Source organism: Puntigrus tetrazona, chromosome 9, assembly GCF_018831695.1.
Source record: "Puntigrus tetrazona isolate hp1 chromosome 9, ASM1883169v1, whole genome shotgun sequence".
NCBI classification, from domain to species: domain Eukaryota; kingdom Metazoa; phylum Chordata; class Actinopteri; order Cypriniformes; family Cyprinidae; genus Puntigrus; species Puntigrus tetrazona.
The window spans coordinates 11,383,031-11,407,274 of NC_056707.1; the positions used below are offsets into that span (position 1 = coordinate 11,383,031).

The window sequence follows — 24,244 nt, forward strand, 5'->3', positions numbered from 1 at the left end:
CAACACAAGCCGTTCAGAGCATTAAAGCAGGTGAGAACCAAGTACTTCGATGTACGTATCGGATGCATGCATATTACATTTTATAAAGTCGATATGTCATGATGGTGGTAAAAACCCCTAGTTAATTTATCTAGTGTATGATCTCGTGTTAATGTCATTTTCAGGTTGAACAATGTGTAAACCGTTTGAAAGAGATGAAGTTAAAAGAAGCAGTGGAAGATCTGAAGGAACTGTGTCCAAACAAATTTCAAAGGTAAGGTGTAGGTTAAACAAATTAGACACTTTTTTCATATTGTGGTTTTGAGAATGAGTCTCTTTTTTTTCTGTGCAGGGATGCTGGCGCAGAGGTTGGGGAGTGTGACCTTCCCAGTCAGCCCATGTTGGAGTGGCTCTGTCTTAAACTATTAGGAGCCTCCAGTCTTTTAGCCCGAACACTGGAGCGGTGCACTCAAGCTTTCATGTATCCTAAATGTTCACATTCACAAATATGGACTTTAGTTTGAAAATTCTTATGATAGAAGAACCATGGCTATGATCCTTCACAATCCAGTTAGGCTGGCACGGCAGCACATTCTGCTGAGTGAGTTCATTGTGCTGAATGTGGTGATAACCAGCATGCTTAGTCGTCTCTGGTGAGTGTGTACCAGTATGATTTACCATGTGTGCATTGCACTATATATCATATGGTAGTTCTTGGTAGTTGGAATTTGGAATAATTTTGGTTTGTTCGATATAATTAAAGTATCAATTTTATGGATTTATTTTTGGATATTCCTAACCATACTTTGGTGACAAATTTGTACCCAGAAGGTACAGGGATGTCCTCGTTTGTAAAGAAAAGATAGATAGAAAACTGCTTGGGTTGACATTTACTTTTGTGTGAGATGGATACACTTTTAAAAAATCTTGCCACAATTTCTCTAATGCAACGTTAGCCTTAGGTTATAGTATTTGTAACTAGCTATATAAAACAATAAATTTCTATGAAATGTTGCCATTAAGAAAATACACCAGAATAACAATATACCAATATAATAAACATTAACTTGCTTGTTTATGGATAGTTTACAAAAAAAGGTAAATAATGTGCAACAAATGTTTTTATTTTTTTTAGGGTGTTCTTCAGAGGTATTCTGAAAGCCCTCATTCCCATGTACAAAGGAACCACTGAACTCCTCCAGGAGGTCTCTCGGTCTCAGCCCATGCCCTACCTGACTGACTTCACCCTGCCTCGGGGCCTGAAAGACTTCCTTTGTCTCTCATACCCAGATCTACTGTTGGAAGAAGGCACCAAAGACCCTTTAAGGGGCAAAAAAGGGAAAAAGAACATTTCTCTCCTTTCCAGGTTGTTTGAGAGTAAAGGGCGAGAAGAGGAGAGCGAGATGATGCCAGTAGTAGCAGCTGTATTTGTGATAAAGGTTCCAGTCTGGACATGGGGGCAGCAGTTTTACAAAGACGGCCAGGTTATTCAGATTTGTTACTAGTTACGTTTTTGTGTAATTTATACCGCTTTGTTTTATATGCATACATTATACATAAATGTTATGTAATTGTATGTGCTTGTAATTCTCCAGATACTTCAACCTGTGGACTGGACATAAAGTTTGTGCTTCAAAAATCTTGTAAATCCACCAAACAGGTATTTAATCTTGATTTTGTATGATTCATTGATATATCATTGATTAGTCCTGGGATGTTACCATTTCTATTTTTGCCATTCATACTTCTATCAGTTCATACTTATACCACTTCCACTACGTAAGAAATGCTTTGGTAAATTAAAAGTGTAAAAGAGAGAATTTTGGCATAAATGTTGCGATTGACATTGTTTAAATTGACACACAATGTCAAAATGATTTAAACAATGCTTTCCTTCTGCATGACATCATTTGATTTGCTATTATTTTTTTCATCATAATTTTGAATTCATAATTTTGACTTTGTATCTTGTTTATTACTTTTAAACTCATAGTTTTGACCTCATCACCTATTTATGGCTTTTATACAAATCTAACTGAATTTAATTGAGATTAGTCACTGGTTAATTTTGATACATTCTTCCCAAAGATGTCTTTAGAACCAGAGATGAAAACAGACATCACAAGTCAAGCTGCAGGCTTTCAAATGAGGAAGTTCTTGAAGTCACTGAGAAAGGTGTCTTCTTTCAGAAATATGGCTGTTCATCTGAAGAAAATGATACACTTGTGCCGGAGCTGTAAGTTTCATCAAGTGCGCAAATACCTAGCCTTCTTGCACCTCAAATGTCTGAGAATGGAAAGTCTGGAAGCTGAAGGTGTCAGGTACAAAACATTTAATAACTAATAACTCAGAAAAATCTTACAAATATAATATACAATAATCAACACTTCTGCTGAAATAATTTATATATCTAATCGTGTGTGTGTACATTTTATTTTTTTAAACACAGGGTGGAGAAGAGATTGAAGACATTTAAATGTACAGTTCAAAAGGCATTGACTCCTCAAAAGACCTTGCGAAAAAAACATTCATTCAGCATCATGACACGCAACAGAACCGCCAGATGTAGATCTGTATCTTCCAGGAAGTGTTCTAGACCAGTTAAAGACAGGCCACAGCAAGAATCCCCGAAAAAAGAGGTATTAGGAAACAATAAGTTACCTGGAGCTGAGGAAAAAATAGACTCAGAGGCTGCCTTGCAGAAACCAAATATGCTGAATGACGATATTGATAATATTTTTGAATCATTTGGATTTTAAGTGATTCATAGTGTTGGTTGAATGCAATGTTGTTGTTTTTTATTTCCACAAAAACTGACCACATCACTAAATAAGCCACAATTAAATGAAATGGTGTATATTTGACTTTTTCTATACAATTTTAATTTTGTAAAGAAATAATGTTTAACAAATGACAGATGATGGACAATGAACTGCATAGAATGTGAAAACCCAAAGAAATAAAAACAAAATAGTCAAAAGGAAATTTGTGAAGTTTGAAAACCATGCTAATTTCAATGTACTATATATAAACAAAATATACACGCCCCATTAAAGTTGTTGTTGCTTCAGGAAAGTGCTTAAAACAGGAACTGAAACCAGCGTGCATAAAGTCTGCGGTTGAGAATATGAGAAACAGTTTTCAGTAGTTCCTTCAAAGATTATGCCTATGTAGTGCACTAAATGTTTAAAGATTTGAAATTTGCTGCAAAATATTATCATGTTTGCACATTAAGAATAATTCAATGTTATAACAGGTTTATTAAAGCATGTTATGTAATAGAAAAAGTAAATACAGTATTACATGGTGATATGTATTTAAAATGAATGTTTAAAGTACAGTTCATTACAAAAATAGAAACAGTTAAGCTTTTTCCTCATTCATTTTCTAAATGTATTATTTTTTTTAGGGTTTTATCAAAACTTTACAATATACATCAATAAAGCCTAGTTGGTTTTATTAGAGCTCAGTTTACACCACAACCTATCCCAGAATGCTTCATGCATCTCTGGGTCCCGTGGCCAGTCTAGATAGGTTCTAGTTTTTACCAGACGGGCCAATCTATGATGAGAGGATAGCAAGCGAGACGGAATCCCTTCTAGAAAGACCAGGATGAGAATGTCCCTGTGTTCCACTTGAAGCCTGTACGTGGCCAGCTGCATCTCCAAGGAACACCAGTTGCTGCCGAGGTAGTTGTGACTGACGAGACAAAGAGTCCGGTGACTTGCATAGATGCTGTCCGTAATGTTTTCTACAATATCTTGTCCCAACTGAAAGTCTCGACTGTGCAGGCAGAGACGCAAAAACGGAGGGCCCCGCTGCTCTAAGTTTGGAAGAAGTTTGTCAATGACCCAGTGCTCATCCTTACTGCTGTAAGACACAAAAACGTCATAGCGGTACTGGTGTTTAGCGTTCATGCGCAAAGCCTCTAGAAACCATCCGCTGGCAATGTGAAAGAATGGTGCAACGTATTGACCTGCAAACTTATATGACAGGACAACTATAATAAAACCACACAAAAATGCTGAGGTGGAGGTGAAGAATATAAATTCAATATCAAATGAGCAGCTCTTGGAATAATCAACAAAGTTGAGATGGTCAATTCCATTCTCGGTGAAACACTGCAGTTCTTTCATGGAGGGCCTGAACATGGCAACCTGCACCTTCCTGTTGTCCTTTGCCCATGAGACCAGCCATGCATTACCACAATTGCAGTACAGACCCAAGTTTAGAAGATAGAGGTACTTCAAGCTAGTGAGATGTTCCATCAAGTTTTGAAGAACGTTGATGTTATCTTTTGGCATAAGCACTAGACCCTTCAATGCTTTCAAGTCTTTGGTCAGACTTTCATCCAGAAAGAACATTCTGCAGTTTGTCAGGATCAGCGTCTGGAGTTTTGTCAGATTGTGAAACATTATGGCAAGGTTTGGCTGCTTCATCAATTCAATGTTCACCAGTTTAAGGGTTTTTAAATGAACAAGCTGATTGATTACAGCCAAGTCTCCAATGCTGTCTGAGAACATTGACTCAAATTCCAGATTGACAACAGATCTGATATATTTCCCAATGAATTCATTTCCACAGTTCACATATGCTGCATTTATCTTAAGACTGACTACTGATTTTAAGAGAGAACTGTTGCAGTCCTCAACGGTCACATATTTACTTTTAATGTGTAAGTTTAGACCCTGACCCACTGTAGCATTGTTTCCGATCACTAGCTGCATTGGCCTCACGCCTGAACTAATAAAAACATTACTTAAATTATATGGAATAACTTCAAACATGTCAGAAAAATGCAGTCTGATCAGAGGCACATCAGGTGGAAAGTTCAGATCTCCCAGCAGAATTGAACAAAGGTTAATGAGATGTCCAAATGATTTTGGTTCAATATTAATTATAGGATTTTCTTGGAGATCTAAGACCAGAAGTCTATATAAACCACTGAACATTTTTTGAGAAATGTAAGATAACTTGTTTTCACTGAGTTTTAGTTCTTTTAACTTGTGCAGTCCAATAAAAGCATACTCTTCTATGCTAGAAATGTTACTTATGGATAAGTCCAGAAATTCAAGATCTGCAAAACAGAAATATTGGTGGGATACTATCTTATCTATGTTATTTGAGCAAAGTATCATAGCAGAAAGTTGTTGTACTGTCTGTGGAAATGAAGCACAAAGAGATCGGAAATCATTTGGTCTGAGCACATGCCTAATTATGTTAACAATAGTAAGATTTCTGAAAATCTGAAAAACCGAATATACATCTAAGACATTTACAATCTCATACGTACATAAGTTATTTCTGAGCGTAAGTCTTTTAATATCCTCACAGCCATCTGATATATTAGTTGGAGTTGGTGGAAAGTTTATAGTCTCATAAAGAACTTTTAAAGACTCAACTGAATATAACTTTGCTGCTGTACACAAGTCATCAACATTAAGTTCATTTACTATGATGTTTAAAGTATTGATTTTATGAACTCCAATTAAAGAAAGATCTCTGAGGAAATCATTGTTTGAAACAAAGTCTAAAATGGAGAGGTTTCCCAACACGTCTAAGGCTCCCTCGTCTATATGATCTACTCGTCCTAGATACAAATGCAACTCTTCAATATTGAAAGTAGTCGGTATCTGAGCATCAGAAGTGTTGAACATTGAGCAGTTTGGGTACTGAAGTCTGTGTAGCTCATATTCCCTTAGATTAAACAGCTTCAGGGATGATGCTTTTGTCAGTCGACAGAGGACCTCAGATATATCCTTTAAACACACATCAAGTATGTTTATTTCTTGCAACTGAGGAGCTGTTTCAAAAACATTTGGTGCCAATAATGATAAACTATACTCATAAAGAGTCAAAAACTTAAGAGACAGAAGAAGACTGAAATCAAGAGCTACTTCACAACAGCTTTCTGAAGACAAGTTAGACAATGTTAATGAAGTTACACTGGTCAATCCATTAAAAGCCTCTGGAGGGATCTCTGAAAAACATCCAGCAATTTCAAGGTATTCCAAAGAAACAAACCGTGAGAATGAGCCTGGAGTCAGGGCACCATGACAGCCTTGTTCCACTTTAATGCAGAGGTTAAGCAAGTTTGATGGAAGTCCATGTAGATCTTCTTTAATGTCAGTGACATGATGGCACTCTGCAACGTTTGTCTTTCCAGGACAGGTCGTGGAAACAGCAAACTCTTCCACATCACTGTAGAACAGGCATTTACCAGCAAGCCAAGAACATACACATGAAGTCTTCAGAAACAATATGAAAAGTGAGAACAGTGGCAACATCTTCAACTCCTTTAACGATCTTCAATAGCTGTTTTGTCTTTGACTGGAGGTAATTAACCATGTGAGAACATTTGAATAAGAACTAGACTTCTCTTTTCTGCTTCTGCATTCTATCGAAAGCATCTTTTGTGGAGGAACTTTTTCATAGTTACTAGAACTATTTGTGGAAGTACCCGGATGCTCATTTGTTCACACCACATGGACTAGGAATGATTTTAGTTCTAGGAACTTTTATTTTTAACTAAATTAGCTCCTACTTCAAAGTAGGGTATAAAACAGTTACATAGACTTTTTTTTTTTTTACCCACTATGCTTTGCGCACACATGTAGAGAGGATTCTCCGAACAACACACACGCAAAAAATTCAAACTATAAATACCGTTTTGTGGCTCTTTAATGTGTCGTGACAGATCACTGCAAATATTTGAACTGATCATCTATTCATATTTATTTAAAGCATCAAAAGAAGTATTTAACTTCATTGCTGAAATCCATGCATACAGTGCTGGACACGGCAGGTTTTCTGGTAGGAAAAACAAGTACTTTAAAGGAACTTAGCTTACAACCGTTACTATGGCAGAAAACTGAAATTCGAAGCATTCGTGCATACAGGAAGTCTCTCGCCACTATGGTGCCTTCCATGAAGAAGCAATGGAAAAGGTCTACAGGAACTATCAGTGGCGTAAGTGCAAGAATCAAGAAAATTGTTATTGTTAACAGAATTTACCTGTTGTCATTTGTCTGCCAATACGCCGACTTTCTATGTCCATTATAGCAAAACCTAGTATACAAATAATAAAAAAAGATATATAAAAAACAGCTCCGATCACAATGTCCTCCATCCTTTTGTTGTCTAAGTTGCTAAAGGACGTACCTGAGTCACTTCTGGGTTCCTGTTGGCAGTGTGAATGCAACCAGGAATTCCTAGGGAACTACCTGATCGGCTAATTCCTATAATTTAGTTCCTGGAACTATGCCATGCTAAAGGGGCTAATGTGTGACTCTTAGTCTCTTGTCATCTTTATCTGTTGAATTAATACACATGTATTAAGGGATTAAAGGGAAATTATGTAAAACCTTTTTATTCAACTTCATGTTCTATCTTTCGCATATGGACAGTGAATGATATTTTTTAAAAAGTCACAATGGAAGTCATTAGGCCACAAAACTGGTTATCAACATTCTTCATTCTTAAAGTGATAGTTCATCCAAATAATATTGTGTAACATTCTTTTTCTTGTACAGTACCTCAAAAGATATTCTGGAAAAATGTTTTGATAGAAGTCAGGGCACAAAAACACAACCCAGGCTTATTGGAAATAATTATATATATATATATATATATATATATATATATATATATATATATATATATATATATATATATATATATTATTAAACATATCACTTTTTATTACTCTGCTGTCAGTTTTACTTTCACTGGGCATTTGAATCATTTCAAATCTAATTATTTAATGCAATTAATACTTTGAATCTGCAGTGTATTATTTAAAGTTGGAGACCAAAGACAAAACTTACACAATACACAGGCAAAATACAGCTTTGTGGTTCTATACCTGTGGGTGGGATGTCTTAAACAAAGAAAAAGAAAACATATTTAAGTGGGTTTTTTTGTTTGTTTTTATGGTGTAGGAAAGAAAGTGCACTTTTCGTAACTGGGGTTGTATGTAACAACCCCCACACCCTGACCCCCAATCCCCAATTAAGGTAGTTTTTACAGAAAACATGAACTGAAACTGAGATCTGATAAACACATTCAGAAATAGTCTGTGGTTAAGATCATCAGAATAGGAGTTTCAGTAGTTACTCCAAATATTAGTTAGTTTAGACTTTTAGCACAGTCTTAACATCTTTTAAACTGCAAGGTGTAATTGTCAGCTGTTTTTGGAAAATCAGAACAATATTGCATGTCTGTACAATGTAGTAACCAAAACATATAATTCCATGTTGTGTCTGTAACCTGGCAAATGCTAACTGCTATTGTTTGAGGAACATTGGTCAAAATATTTAAATATTTTTTCACCAACATTTAATTATAGTTTGATTTTTTCTACTTTTTTGTTGATAGACTGCTTTCTATACCATAGAAAAAAGGCGGTTTTGTCATAGCATTTTAGATACATATTTATGCACATAGCTTCCTGCTCCCCCAAAACAAGCAACTGTGAATTTCCTGTTTACACCAGGTTTCTACAGATAAATGTACTATACAAATATAAATGTGTAGCTGTTGCTGTTTAGAGTTGTGTATGTTCTTCTGAGTTGAGTTGTGTATGTTCAAAAATAGTAATAACTGTGCCATATACGTATATTGTCCTACCCCCAAATAAACTAAAACAACAACTTCTAATAAAGAAGACAAGCCTCTCTCATGTTATGTGGAACTCCAACAATAAAAATCTTTTTTTTCTCATGTTATTTGTATGTTTTTTCCCTTACATTTGTGCTATGTCATGTCATAAGACGCAGCCCAATTTTTATTTGTCAACCACCCATATGCTTTCAAACTTCTATGGAGTGGTAACACAATTGACTAGCAAAATTGCGATAGCTAACTGATTACAACGTTCCAAAATTTCAAGAGTCAACTCATTAGTTTTGATTAACATGTGTAATGGTGGCGGCCCCCAAAATTTAATTCCGCTTTACGCTTAAGTTGAAACTTACATATATTTTGTTCAGGCACCAGACAAGACCAAAATATGTCAAGTCATATAAATTTATATATAGTAATAGTATTATTTAATCTCCCAGATTAAACTCAGCCAGTTAAAGACACTGATACACAAATATGCCAGCCACACAATAACAAGGCATAAGGCATAAAAGGGAAAAGAAGAAAAGTATCAAAATTAAATTAATTCACTGAGATCTGAAAAACTTAAAGATTTTTATAGAATTCAAGAAAAAAAATTGGGAAGACAACCAAAAGTTTCCAGCATGTAACCATATACACATAACCAACAAGTTTCAGTATTGCTTTTTTTTCTGTTTTTAGTAAAATTTTTTAGTCAAAGGGAAAAATAATACTTTTATTTTCACACATGTGAAATTTAGAATGTTAGTTATTGTCAAAAGTGTAGACATTTGTACACGTTCCAAAAACACAGTGTTTAAATTACTAATAAATCAAAATCTGATGTGAACAAGAAACTAATCGTTCACATTTGAACTTATTATTAAAAAAAAAAAAAAGTTATTTTTTAGAACTGAACCAAAGTGATTGATAAAAATTGTAAAGTGTGCTACACTTTAAAAGATGTGAAATGATTAACTGCAAAAGCCAAATATCATGTTTGCCCAATGAATCATATTCAATATTACACATGCTAAACATTTTTTATACATGCTAAAAAAGTAAATACAGGTACAAAAATAGTTTTACTTGATTATGCTTTTAATATCAGTGTTTTAGAGATTTTGTTTTCTTACCCATCTGTCGTTGAATTTCTTTTTTTCCCATGGAGCTAAACCCTAAACAACCTTATACTAGTTGGTTTCATTAGAGCTCAGTTTACACCACAACCTATCCCAGAATGCTTCATGCATCTCCAGGTCCCGTGGCCAGTTTAGATAAGTTCTAGTTTTTACCAGACGGGCCAATCTATGATGAGAGGATAGCAAGCGAGACGGAATCCCTTCTAGAAAGACCAGGATGAGAATGTCCCTGTGTTCCACTTGAAGCCTGTACGTGGCCAGCTGCATCTCCAAGGAACACCAGTTGCTGCCGAGGTAGTTGTGACTGACGAGACAAAGAGTCCGGTGACTTGCATAGATGCTGTCCGTAATGTTTTCTACAATATCTTGTCCCAACTGAAAGTCTCGACTGTGCAGGCAGAGACGCAAAAACGGAGGGCCCCGCTGCTCTAAGTTTGGAAGAAGTTTGTCAATGACCCAGTGCTCATCCTTACTGCTGTAAGACACAAAAACGTCATAGCGGTACTGGTGTTTACTGTTCATGCGCAAAGCCTCTAGAAACCATCCGCTGGCAATGTGAAAGAATGGCGCAACGTATTGACCTGCAAACTTATATGACAGGACAACTATAATAAAACCACACAAAAATGCTGAGGTGGAGGTGAAGAATATAAATTCAATATCAAATGAGCAGCTCTTGGAATAAGCAACAAAGTTGAGGTCGCCAATTTCATTCTCGGTGAAACACTGCAGTTCTTTCATGGAGGGCCTGAACATGGCAACCTGCACCTTCCTGTTGTCCTTTGCCCATGAGACCAGCCATGCATTACCACAATTGCAGTACAGACCCAAGTTTAGAAGATAGAGGTACTTCAAGCTAGTGAGATGTTCCATCAAGTTTTGAAGAACGTTGATGTTATCTTTTGGCATAAGCACTAGACCCTTCAATGCTTTCAAGTCTTTGGTCAGACTTTCATCCAGAAAGAACATTCTGCAGTTTGTCAGGATCAGCGTCTGGAGTTTTGTCAGATTGTGAAACATTATGGCAAGGTTTGGCTGCTTCGTCAGGTCAATATTTTCCAGTTTTAGGGTTTTTAAATGAACAAGCTGATTGATTACAGCCAAGTCTCCAATGCTGTCTGAGAACATTGATTCAAATTCCAGATTGACAACAGATCTGATATATTTCCCAATGAATTCATTTCCACAGTTCACATATGCTGCATTTATCTTAAGACTGACTACTGATTTTAAGAGAGAACTGTTGCAGTCCTCAACGGTCACATATTTACTTTTGATGTGTAAGTTTAGACCCTGACCCACTGTAGCATTGTTTCCGATCACTAGCTGCATTGGCCTCACGCCTGAACTAATAAAAACATTACTTAAATTATATGGAATAACTTCAAACATGTCAGAAAAATGCAGTCTGATCAGAGGCACATCAGGTGGAAAGTTCAGATCTCCCAGCAGAATTGAACAAAGGTTAATGAGATGTCCAAATGATTTTGGTTCAATATTAATTATAGGATTTTCTTGGAGATCTAAGACCAGAAGTCTATATAAACCACTGAACATTTTTTGAGAAATGTAAGATAACTTGTTTTCACTGAGTTTTAGTTCTTTTAACTTGTGCAGTCCAATAAAAGCAAAATCTTCTATTCTAGAAATGTCACTTTTGGATAAGTACAGAATTTCAAGATCTGCAAAACAGAAATATTGGTGGGATACTATCTTATCTATGTTGTTGGTGCTTAGCATCATAAAAGAAAGATTTTTGACTGTCTGTGGAAATGAATCACATAGAGATAGGAAATCATTTGGTCTGAGTACATGCTTAACTATGCTCACAATAGTTAGATTTCTGAAAATCTGAAACACTGAATGCACATCTAAGACATTTACAATCTTGGCTATCAATATGTTACCCTTGAGATTAATTCTCTTAATATCCTTACAGCCATCTGATATATTAATTGGAGTTGGTGGCAACTGAATAGTCATATAACGAATGTCTAAAGACACAACTGAATATAACTTTGCTGCTGTACACAAGTCATCAACGTTAAGTTCATTTACTCTGATGTTTAAAGTATTGATTTTATGAACTCCAATTAAAGAAAGATCTCTGAGGAAATCATTGTTTGAAACAAATTCCAAAACGGAGAGGTTTCCCAACACGTCTAAGGCTCCCTCGTCTATATGATCTACTCGTCCTAGATACAAATGCAACTCTTCAATATTGAAAGTAGTCGGTATCTGAGCATCAGAAGTGTTGAACATTGAGCAGTTTGGGTACTGAAGTCTGTGTAGCTCATATTCCCTTAGATTAAACAGCTTCAGGGATGATGCTTTTGTCAGTCGACAGAGGACCTCAGATATATCCTTTAAACACACATTAAGTATGTTTATTTCTTGCAACTGAGGAGCTGTTTCAAAAACATTTGGTGCCAATAATGATAAACTGTACCGCGAAAGAGACAAAGAGTTAAGTGACAGAAGATGACTGAAATCAAGAGCTACCTCACAACAGATTTCTGAAGACAAGTAAGACAATGTTAATGAAGTAACATTGGTCAATCCATTAAAAGCCTCTGGAGGGATCTCTGAAAAACATCCAGCAATTTCAAGGTATTCCAAAGAAACAAACCGTGAGAATGAGCCTGGAGTCAGGGCACCATGACAGCCTTGTTCCACTTTAATGCAGAGGTTAAGCAAGTTTGATGGAAGTCCACGCAGATCTTCTTTAATGTCAGTGACATGATGGCACTCTGCAACGTTTGTCTTTCCAGGACAGGTCGTGGAAACAGCAAACTCTTCCACATCACTGTAGAACAGGCATTTACCAGCAAGCCAAGAACATACACATGAAGTCTTCAGAAACAATATGAAAAGTGAGAACAGTGGCAACATCTTCAACTCCTTTAATGATCTTCAATAGCTGTTTTGTCTTTGACTGGAGGTAATTAACCATGTGAGAACATTTGAATAAGAACTAGACTTCCCTTTTCTGTTTCCACGTTCTATTAATGTATGACTCTTAGTCTCTTGCCTTCTTTATCTGTTGCATTAATACATATGTACTAGGACTTAAAGGGAAATTAACCATCTAGCCATTTAGTCATTATTATTAAGCAGAATAATTTTATTGAATTACAGCACTTTGTAATATTTATTGGAAGAAGGTTAATGAAACCCTAAATAAGCCAATTTAAGAGCAGTCTCATAAGAATTATTCTCATGCAGGGCCTGATTACACAGCAAAACGTAATCAGCTCCTGGTGTAGTAAAAAAAATCATGGCATTTTAAAGTTTGCTAGGATCAAGATCTGACATCAAGATTTGGAATATGCCTATTTTATTTATGGTGTTTTGCATATAAATATCACCACCACCAACAACAACAAAAAAGTAAAACACACTGCATGAAATGGCAATCCCAAACTTTTGAGAGCTTGTAAGCAATGTTTATGGTAATGTTTAAATGTTGAGTAATTTAAAGCAATTTAAAAAAATGAAATACCCATTGTTTTGATCCCCATGTACATGGAAAATCCCATTGCTCAAACATGGTAAAAAAGGCTTTACAAAGGAAGTATAAATTTTCAGTATCATACATAAATAATTTAAGAAGCAAAATGTCCATCACAATTATGAGTATACAAAGTAACATTTAAATAAATTATCTTACATTCAACCTACTTGACATATGTAATGTATGTTTTATTATGTTATTAAATATTTCACTTTACATTGGTCTTGGAATTACTAGCATTTTAGGGAATTTAAGACAACTCAGCATGTTTCAGTAAAGGTATATTAACCGAAAGTAGCCGATCAAAACAAAATACATATAAAATAAAAGGTGTGTTAGTAAACTGTGTGCAGGCAGAAAATATATATATATATATATATATATATATATATATATATATATATATATATATATATATATATATATATATATATATATATATATTTAAAGGCTTTTTATAACATGGAAAAGTGCATCCAGTTGTCTCGACTGAAAATGAGTTTATCGATATACTCACTAGTTGAGCTTGAATAGCTTGTTTAAAGTTCATGCCTTCAGAAGGTCAGTGCTGACCGCTTTGGTCACACATGCTTGCAGAACAATGTTTGGCTCACAACTTTGTACCTTTATCCTTATTCTCAGTGTTGCCATTCTCATCAATATGAAAGCCACCATTCTCCAAAGCGTAATTCTGCTTATCCTGATCCTCAACTGTGCTCCGCGCGCCTTCCCCATCCTCCTCTGATGCACCCCCCCTACAGCGCTTTATTGAGTAATAAACTGCAAATACACCGTGATATGAGTCAAAATTTATAGTAAAATGATTTCCAAAACAATCAATCATTCTCAATGAGTAAATATAGAGTGAACAAAAGTTTCTACTTACTTCCTATTGCAATCCCAGCTACAACTAGTTGGAAGATACTGTAGATTAAGGGGAAAGCAAACATGAGCTCAAGCTCCGCAGGGCTAAAGGAAAGCTGGGTAATAGTACTGGCCAGCTGGGAGTTCTGCATGCCTGTTTCTAAAGCAATGGTGCGGCACCTGAAACACATCCAAGAGAAATAAACCATCACAAAGTGTTTTTTTCTACAGTCTTTTTGTGAAATTTGTTGAAACTTCATACGGATTTGCGCTAACTGTTCCAACAAACCATCTAATGTCCTATGGGAAGACAAAATTGACAGATTTTTACCTGTGCCAAGGCTGTCCCACAAAGCGTGACAGGAGAAAGCCGAGACCAAAGCCAATGAATGGATAAATGGTACCGATTATCCAAAGCGAAGGAGCAATGGTCCACGAGGACTGATACAGAACAGCACCTATGACTGCAATGACGATGACTAGAAGGATTCCAACCACAGATCCCACCTATACATACAAAAACAAAATACACATGAAGCTATATGGCATGCATAAGTTTTTACAATATTACATGCACAGAAACTAAAGCTTACTTTGAGGATCTTTTTGGCTGCTTTGGGCCACCTGTGTTTCGTGTATATCCCAAGACAGACAGGCACAAGTAAAGCCACTAATGTTGTTCCTGGAATGATCATCAGCAACATTAAAGACTAAACAAGTATGTAAAACAGAAAACCTAGAGTTTAGGTCATTTGAAGCTGGTTTACCGATGCTGTCGTAAGGGATCTGGATAGCATCGCCTGAAGTCCACACTGTGGTGTAGATGAGAAGACAAAGAGGCATCATTCCCAGAGCCAGAATTGAAGAACATGTGGTCATGCTGATGCTATGGGCAGCAGAAATCAGTGTTTAGTTAAAAATTGTCATAACGGCTTTATAAACATGCATCATTGGATTCTGAAAAATCTAATTAGCAAGTGCTGTTCAAATGATTTGGGTCTACAGTAGCCAACATCAGAAGTGGATCAAAGTTCATGAACATTGTGCTAAGAACACGGGTATTGTTTTGAATTTAAGACAATTTTGATAAAAGGTTTTGATTTTCAAAGGTCGGCTACTATGGTTACGCTAAAGGACTATAAATTACAATTCATTTATTACATTTGCCATTCTACTAAAACAGTAAGCAATTAAATATTAAATAATAATAAAAAAGAAAAATGTTATGTAGAATTTCAAAATAAAGACAAATTTCCATCTATAATAGAATTTACTAAACAGCAAGGAATCTAGTTCAGCCTAGTAGACATTTATGTCATTTTATGCGAACAATGAAGTGAATGTACAAATGACGCTGCTAATACCACAGACTTCATGTTTAAGCGAGCTGGAGTTTACGCAGTTCATTTCTGGGATCTAGCAAGCCTTGAATGTTACAAGCAGGATGATATTGAAAAGCGAATAGACTGATAGTCTTACCTTAGGTCCATGTCTCCATCGAGCCAGTAGCAGAAGACATTAGAGCTGGAACCTCCGGGGCAACAGCCCATGATGATGATGACTACAGCCTGGATTGGAAGCACGTTGAAAATCAACGAAAGCGCAAAAGCTGTAAAAGGCATAATGCCAAACTGGCACAGGAAACCGATAAAAATGCCCCAGGGTCTGCGGATGTGCACCCACAGCTTTCTTGCTTCAACAGTGCAACCCATCGAAAACATGACCAAAGCCAGCATGATGGTAAGCGTGGTGCTCATCACCGTGCTGAGGATGTCATTGAACGGATCATAGGGCACCAGGCAGGACGTGCCCGTGCAGATGGTAGCGTTCATGGGGCAGACGGGGTCTGGTTGATTGCACATGTTGAGAAAAGTGAGTTTAAATAAAGTAGTGAAGAAATAAAGTAGGATCCTGTAGGGAAGATGGTGTAGGTTCCAATCGAATGATTGAGGTGATGATGCTTCTTTGACAAAGCGAGCTAAGATTCCAGATTGTTTTTTTTTTACATTTTTAGAAACACCTTTTCCCCTCTTAGTGCCCTCTTTCCTGCATCCTGGGTGACAAAAAGTGAACTTTTACCTGTCTCTTACAGCTTTAATATATGTGTGGGGTCTATAAAATAGAACAAAAAATGCTGAAAAATAATTAACTCGCTGCAAATGTTTTATGGGGTCAGTGTCCAAACGCCAACACATAAAACAAAGAGAGAGGGCGAAAAAAAAGAAAAAGAATGTAATTGTCGAGGTTAAGTTTAGCCACAATAAATGCAATTGCACCCTCTTGCCATTTTATAACACTGTGGCACTTAAATTTTATTGTTTTTCTCCAGGTATGGCCCTGTACCATCACCACACCCGCCGTTTCTGAGTGGAGAGGACATGATGTCTACCTGGCCCAAAATTGTACGTGCGTCATAAAGAAGAAAAAACGTCATGTCATAAACCATATGATTGTTTTTAAAGGACTTTTTAGAGATATAAGAGACTATAGGAATGCATGGCACCTCACTTTCTTTCAAAAAAGCACACACATATACCTGTATCTTTAGTCACAAAGTAAAATTTTTTTGTAAAAATTAAACACTTTGAGGCGCTTGTGCAACTACATAAACTGTGCAACATCTGTAAGGACACTTAGGTTCAAAGTACATTGATGGAATTGGTATTGTTCTCGCAGGGTATGTAAAAAAATAAAAACATAAAAACGAGCTTGTTCAAGGCTTTTAACTGTCAGCCGAAGGACCCTTTTAATTGTTTTAAATATGGTTTCCCACTTTAAAAAGAATTTAAAAAAGAAGCTCTGTTTCAGTATTCGAATGGCTTTTGTGGGGTTAAAGACCAAGCGGTTATTACACTGAGATTCTAAACATTTTGAACTTTGAATTCTAAAAGGTAAAAAAAAAGAACATTTAAATTCCATTATTTGATGAAAATAAAAATAATAATATTTTTGGTATTGGTTTAAAATACTTCTAAAATATTTTTAAATATTTTTATATTCTGTCTAAGCAACTGCAACTTAAAAAAACGGTTGTGATAAGCCATGTCCAATCCATTATAATCTTGTAATACGCAATAATAATGTTAACCCTTGGGTGAATTGACAAAACCCGCCTTAATTAATTTAGGAAGAGTAATGCCCGAAAACCATGTAACATAAACCATAACACAAAACAAACCAAGGAGAAGACATGACACAGAGATCAAATTCAAGAGTAAGAAGTCCTTTTGTTATCCATTCACTGGGTTTTACCAATTTACTGGAATTTAGGTTCAGTAATTAACAAATTCTATAAATAAGCCACAGTTCTTAGTAATTATGTTAACAGACAAATGTATCTGGAATTTGATCTGATCATATCATGACGTTACCTTTTGGTTTAATCTTCAAAAGAGTGAACAGGATGTAACAGTCACATTTAAAGCAACACTTTGTCATTTTATTTTGAAGAACAAATATTCCACTTGACTATACAGCAACAGACAGTCATTTGCAGTATAACCTAAAATATAAATATTTTTAAATCATACACTTGATTTCTGGATCATTCAGAGAGTTTATGGAGAGCTGGATGAATTCTGAAACCAGTAATATTGTGATTCCAGACTCTGTATTATTATGAAAATAATAAATACATAGATTCAGTAATTAAACGGTTCAGATCAGTCATTTTCAAATTGGTTTTATGACACTGGGTCCAGACCTCAGGTTTGTGTTTGTGACATGTGGAAAGACAGTAAACTCATGACTGTTTAGCGTTGAGCTGTAGATTTCCCGTTACATGTGCTATGAAACACCTGAGCAGATGAATCCCGGAGAACTGGATTGAACTGCAAGTCAAACGAAAAGAAAAAAGTTATGTGTACACATGTTATATCATATGCTACTTATCACCTTATCTGTGAAAAGTGACTTCCTGTATTGACACACGAAGCAAATGCAACCGTTTCCAGAACTCCTATCCTTATCTTATCAGCATGTTGATAACCATCTGACCACATTAACATTTTTCATCCAACAGAGAGAACTTTCTAAGATTCACTGATATATCTGTATAAGAGGATGGATTTAATTGCTGGTGATCAAGAGCATCATATAAACCCAAAAGAAGTGCGTAGGATGAGTGTGCATTATTAACTCACCACTGCTCATATGTGCATCAGCATGATGGCATGTCAAATATCTTTTAACATTGCAATTACCTCGTAATGTTGAAACAATGCATGAGAAATCATAATTGTGTATTATTAATCTCTTAAAATTCTTGCATTGCTTAATATTTTTGTGGAAATCACGCTACATGCTTTTTTTAGGATTTTCTGATGAAAGTAAACCTAAAAAAAAATCCAGATTTATTAAAAAATGAATTTTAAATTATAATATATATAAAATAATAATAATTATAATAAAAAAACACATTTTCTTTTTAACTGTTACTTTTTAACAGTTTTGACACCTGGATAATGTTATTAAGCTATAGTTTGTCAGAATTGACTTCAGCAAATGTGCGTTTATGAATGAACAAAGTTATATTATGTTTATTTTATTATGTCTCTATATTTTTCTAGCTTGTTGCAAAGTTTCTTTTTGTAAAAATATGTAGCTGTGGAACACCGACCAGACAAACCGAGAAAAAAATCCCACAACAATGTTGAACCCTGTTTGTGTGTAAACCTTTCTGAATTTAAAAGGATTATCTTTATAGCATAAAATTAAAAGAGAGAGTGTGTCTGCATAACATGCATATCTCACCTTATTAGAAATGGCTGTGGGAAGCACGTGCTGGTTTGACTTTTGATAAAGTCCCGAAGCTGTAGAGCAAGAGCCAACAAAGCACCCTGTCGGGTTCTGTCTATTTTAGTTACCACCAGCTAAAACATGACCAAAGAGAGAGAGAGAGAGAGAGAGAGAGAGAGTATATAGACAGATATCTAGATATATGAAATACATTCATTCCAATGAAGAGACAATAAACTCATGTGCATCAAAAAAGAATGAGCCTTGAATGAAGAAATTAAAAAGCACTTTTGGCTTTGTATATGATGATACTTTCAATGATACTCACTGTGAAAAGTACACATACAATTCATGATGCATCAAATCATACAATTTTGTATTTACAAAAATCGGGCGTTGAATGGAATTCAGATGAAGCTTATACCTTTTTTGCTGTTATTTGCTACAAATATTAACACTTTAAACTGAAACCATGTTAAACTAAATGAGAAAAATGACAAATTCATGAAGTTATAATACTTTAATAATAATTAACTATAATAATTAAATAACATGTAATTAGTTTTCTATGTCTAGAAATCACACTTTTACACACACAATCAGGCTACCCCTTTCTACAAAGTATTAACCCCGGTTCTTTAATGAAACAAAAACGGTTGAAAAGGTGATTAAAGAAAAACATGTTTCAGGTGTTTTGTTTATTTTAAAGCATTTTTTGCCTTATTATTATATTAGCATATAATACTCTATCGACCCCTTCTGGACAGTAAGAGCATGACAGATAAACTCACCACATAAGGTAAATTGAACTCCTCACACATCTCCACAGCAACTAAATCTGCCTTCTGCAGACCTGCACCTCCATCCACAAGCAAGAACGTCCTCACCAGACTAGAAGACATCAAAAAAAGAAAGAAAAAAACTTAATTCTATCCCTCATTTATACATCTAATGAGACAAGCTTTGTAATTCACTTTTTTATATAAACTCAACACAAGTATACACAAAAGCATTGTGAGCTAATAAAAAAAAACAGAATCAACTTTAACTTACTTCTGATGATCTAGAAGGTAAGGTTCAACCATTTCTACAAAGTCCCGTGGGGCCTTGTGTCCGTACCCTGGCATGTCTACAAGAGTAAAGGCCTTTCCCACAGTGAAGAAATTCAGCTTTTTAGTGTGGCCCTGGGTGAAAACGAAGATTGAGAACGAGACCATGGAGGACCGAATGGCAGAAAACATCCAAGACCTGCAGACTCACCGGAGTTTTAGAGACCCGCACGTCTACCTCCGGCACAAGAGAGAATAAGGCACGGATGAGAGAAGATTTTCCCACATTACTTCTGCCCATAAAACACACCTGCAATATAAACAAGAACTCAAAGCAAACCCGAGACACAGTTTAAAACATCTAGTGCAGAGGGCCGCATAATGACTTCAAATTATTGTAATATTAATATACTAAACAACCTAAATTAATTAAAATGCCAGAAAAGGAGAAATACAAATATACAACCCAGATGTAAACTGAAATCATATTTCTTTCTTCCCAATTTTTATGAATTCATGTACAGTTTGAGGCAACTGTATTATTTAATGAAGTGATGGCTACTAAAGAAAATCTTATCTTACCTCTGGCTGTTTAAGAAGAGGCACATTGTCTAAACGGACCGCAGAAGTAGAGTAGTCAATGCTATGTTTAGAGGAGGGAGTGAACAGCGTCTCGGCCTGACGGAGTTCCTCCAAGCTGGGATGAAAGATCTTGAATTCTTCCTGGCTGACCTGTGAGGACAGGTGCTCCTTCAGACTGTTAAAGGGGTACAGGAGAGCCTGGCGCCTCCTCTCGGGGAGCACACACACGTGTTTGATGGAGGCCAGCTGATGAACGCACTGAGATACCAAAGAACAACCTGCTATATGTGTCTGCAGTAGAGGCAATGCCTTTATCCTCAGCATTGTTAGATCAGTTCTCTCAGTATAACAATTTTGCCTCACTGAAGTCAGTTTTGGGATACACTGATTGATTCATGCAGTAAATGGGATGTTGAATTCAAGAGGGCTTGCTTGACGGTTTCGGAAAAGTTAATCTTTCTAAGATTTAATGAATTGAATATTATGGTTCATGTCCATCCACTTGGGTCCTGTGTCTTCACATAATACAGATGCCAGTCAATCAGCATTTAAATCATTATACAAATAAACATTTACCATACATGTGCTGCCTTTCGCTACGTTTTAAGACGTTTTACTCATAAAACGTACGTCTAACATCTTACTGCAAGCAATGTCATCTTAAATTGATTAGAATTAAAGTTTATAAAAATCTTTTACAGCCCGAAATGAACTGGTTAATTCCGAAAGCACAATGATAAATACTATTACACTAGTGAAGTAATACATTTATGTAAACAAACGTTTAAAGAAAGCTCAAAAAGGCGATTTGTTGAGAATAAATCGATCGTACTTATGTAGCTATGCGTGTTACATCTGAACCGATCCAGTGGAAACAAAGAGAATAAGAAAAGTTCCGCCTTTTACTGAATACATTATAGGAACCGTGAACCCTAAAGAGTAATTTTATCAAAGCTATACCAAACCTTAATTTACCACTATGCTGCTATATGTTTTGCTGTGTATATAACTGTACATTGTGTTCATTACCCTTTACAGCACAGCTTGTTTCAAACGCGGCGCCACACAAGCAAGGTACCACTTACAATATAGTTATAGAGTAAGATCAATAAATAATAGATCTATTTATTTATTTTATTTTTTTACCTAAAAACATGCTTTACTGTTATGATAAAACATTTTAAAATCAATAGCATCTAGCCTGTGTAACATTGGTGCAATACTTACAATGAAATTACAATTACAATGAAAAAATTAAATAAAGTGAAATAATAAAAAACAACAACAACAACAACTAAAAGCATTAAAAAATAATTATAAAAAAACATTTAAAACTAAAACATTTGTGCCGTTTGTACTGATATAAAACTGACCATTAGGGGGCATCAACGTATAACAGTTATCAGAGTTTGATCCGAGTTTATTGCATTATGTAGCACACCTAAAACAAATACTTATTTATAACGATACTCACTCTTGAAAAAATCACACTGTGCAGAATTGAATTTTTATGCATTTACCATACATGATTATAATTCTATAAACACCACAGCCTTATTTCTTTATGATAGGCCTACATCTCTGAAACTCGGACTGAGCTAAGTTTAGTCTTTATTGCTTGACTGAGTTCAGGAAGGTGTCACCCCGACAGTCACCCTGCCTGACTTTTCACTGACACAAAATGAATGTGTACAGCTGTGAATTTATCCCTGGTAAGATTGTAATCTATAATGGCCTTTAAATCAGAATAGGGCGGTGTAGCTACCACAGACAGTTGAAGGGAGCATTTATGGGGCCTGCTATTGCCCACCATCTAAAATATTTATAGAGCTGTAGAAAAGGGACGTTATAGCCGATCCTGGAGCCGTCTCCCAACATCAGCTGTTACTGGATAAACCACCATACTGACCTGAGATCAGCCAGTATCTGCATAACCTAGAAGCATTTATAGCTTTCTTACAAAAACCCAGACTGGAATAGCAACATAAATCAAAGAAAACTCACTTACATCCGTAAACTGTGTTGAAGAAAGAAAGATGACCTAGCCATTCCTTACGAAGGCACAAACTGAATTTCCTTTCTCAACAACACTAAACCAACGGGCAGGCACACAGATCACAGTGTAGAGTGATATGTGAAGCATTAAAAAAAAGGATGGAAAGTCTAGTAGATGGAGACGAATTGACAAGCAGTCAAATGAGTTTGGAATTGAGCACAGAAGTGAATAATGAAAGAATCAGAATACTAAATGGAAAGATGGAAAGTCCTAGATGGATGAGGATATTAGGATGGAGATCCAGCAAAGTAAAAACAGATTGTCAGACAGCTTGAAATGAAATACTAATATGCATGCTGCTTACTGAAAACAGTGCACTACATACCACTGTATATTATTGTATTATTATTTATGTGAAATAGTGCTATAGGCAAGCATACATGTTCATACAAGTTCAGTGAGTACAGTGTCATGTATAAGTAATGTACTTATTTATACTTATTTTTAGAAATACCTATATGTATTTGTAAATATCTTGGTCCTTTCCCTTACAGCTTGACCCACCCTTAAACCTGTCCTTAACCTTCCCCGTATCCCCACCTCAAAAAGTGTTTTGCACTTATATTGTACTTATTTTTTGATGCACATAGGGATGTAGTTAAGGCCACCTAATATAAAGTGTAACCAAAACTTGTTCTTTTAGATTTTTAATACAATAGTGCAGAAAATGATCTGGCACTAGTCATATGAATAGGAATAAAACATTCATATAATTTAATAGTTGGTTTTGGTAAATAATAATAGCCAGGGGGTGCATACTGTGTAATGCAAGAAATACTATGAGTAGTAGTAGTACAGTATGCCATTCTAAACACACCTGCAAAATTGACTGGTGATACTCCTTACTGTTCATTTACATACACAAGGTCAACCAGCTGATGGATTATCAAATGTAATGCCAAAGGGATAAAATAATCCATAAGTGATGCACATTTTAGAAAAAGCTGCATCTTCTTTTTCATCTGATCTCTTTGGGATCATACCAGATTGGCAGAGATATTTTTGCTGGTAAATTCTACAGAAAAGCGCCAACGAGATGCAGCTGCCGCGCTCTCAGACTCAGTACTTAATACCCCATCACGGAACGAGCACTTGTTAATGTGACACTGAGTGATGTCCACCCTGACCTCTCCTTCTCTCTCGTCTCATTTGCATGTTAAGCATCCTGCCTCCTTTCACTTCAGCATTGTGACGAACGCACAAAAGGGACGTCTGCCACCCTTAACGCCTCCGCTTCACCCCCGTTCTGCTCCGTCTCCTAATAATGAAGCCATACGCAGTTCATCTCAGATGACTTCACACAAATCAGAAGGGTCAATCGTTCAAACAGCTTAATAGACTGATGGAATGTAACTTATATCTGACACGCTGGCTTTAATGACACACTCAGAGGCGATAAAAATGACATAGTGACACACAAGACAAAGAGTCGGCCAATGCGATGAACATAACACGACCTCACAAAGGAGCTTCTGCTCCAGCCACGCACCCCGGGCGGTGACTGTGTCCTCTTTGTGCGTTTTATAAGAGGGGAGGGAACGCCAAGGAATATTTATATTATATTGGGGGAAAGCATCTTCCTCAATATAACTACAAGGTTTTCAAAACTTGATCACAGGCCAGCTATGTTCAGAATGAAATACTAGTAAATACACCTTTATTCTGCCTACTATTTTTACAACAGCATGCGAAACAGAACACATTCGTATGCCTTTAT

At 36.0% G+C, this 24,244-nt stretch overlaps 5 protein-coding genes across 5 annotated transcripts in view; 1 reads left to right on the top strand and 4 right to left on the bottom strand.

Moving 5' to 3' along the window:
- The window catches only part of nepro (nucleolus and neural progenitor protein), a 3,603-nt gene extending 639 nt beyond the window's left edge, over positions 1 to 2,964 (top strand). The window contains 9 exon segments of the mRNA XM_043249225.1: positions 1 to 30; positions 165 to 253; positions 332 to 460; positions 555 to 632; positions 1,115 to 1,412; positions 1,415 to 1,481; positions 1,584 to 1,639; positions 2,068 to 2,300; positions 2,429 to 2,964. The exon segment at positions 1 to 30 is cut by the window's left edge and continues 125 nt beyond it. Of these exon segments, the coding sequence (XP_043105160.1) occupies positions 1 to 30; positions 165 to 253; positions 332 to 460; positions 555 to 632; positions 1,115 to 1,412; positions 1,415 to 1,481; positions 1,584 to 1,639; positions 2,068 to 2,300; positions 2,429 to 2,738 (1,290 nt within the window). The 3' untranslated portion in view covers positions 2,739 to 2,964.
- A 382-nt stretch (positions 2,965 to 3,346) lies between these two features.
- Positions 3,347 to 6,348, bottom strand: tlr20.4 (toll-like receptor 20, tandem duplicate 4). Its single transcript, XM_043249223.1, has one exon. It carries the CDS (start codon positions 6,264 to 6,266, stop codon positions 3,426 to 3,428), a length of 2,841 nt encoding a protein of 946 aa, XP_043105158.1. The 5' UTR covers positions 6,267 to 6,348; the 3' UTR covers positions 3,347 to 3,425.
- A 2,861-nt stretch (positions 6,349 to 9,209) lies between these two features.
- LOC122351856 (toll-like receptor 4) lies at positions 9,210 to 13,633 on the bottom strand. The gene has a single exon (XM_043249222.1). The coding sequence runs from the start codon at positions 12,615 to 12,617 to the stop codon at positions 9,777 to 9,779; it is 2,841 nt and encodes a 946-aa protein (XP_043105157.1). The 5' UTR covers positions 12,618 to 13,633; the 3' UTR covers positions 9,210 to 9,776.
- Positions 13,634 to 13,635: 2 nt separating this feature from the next.
- On the bottom strand, positions 13,636 to 16,185 carry LOC122351858 (ileal sodium/bile acid cotransporter-like). The gene is made up of 6 exons (XM_043249224.1): positions 15,583 to 16,185; positions 14,871 to 14,989; positions 14,697 to 14,785; positions 14,435 to 14,610; positions 14,126 to 14,283; positions 13,636 to 14,019 (listed from the first exon to the last, which is right to left on the bottom strand). Exons 1-6 carry the CDS (start codon positions 15,963 to 15,965, stop codon positions 13,850 to 13,852), a joined length of 1,095 nt encoding a protein of 364 aa, XP_043105159.1. The 5' UTR covers positions 15,966 to 16,185; the 3' UTR covers positions 13,636 to 13,849.
- A 1,335-nt stretch (positions 16,186 to 17,520) lies between these two features.
- On the bottom strand, positions 17,521 to 21,266 carry gtpbp8 (GTP binding protein 8 (putative)). The gene is made up of 6 exons (XM_043248236.1): positions 20,472 to 21,266; positions 20,101 to 20,199; positions 19,894 to 20,024; positions 19,632 to 19,731; positions 18,856 to 18,974; positions 17,521 to 17,933 (listed from the first exon to the last, which is right to left on the bottom strand). Exons 1-6 carry the CDS (start codon positions 20,793 to 20,795, stop codon positions 17,846 to 17,848), a joined length of 861 nt encoding a protein of 286 aa, XP_043104171.1. The 5' UTR covers positions 20,796 to 21,266; the 3' UTR covers positions 17,521 to 17,845.
- Positions 21,267 to 24,244: the final 2,978 nt, after the last annotated feature.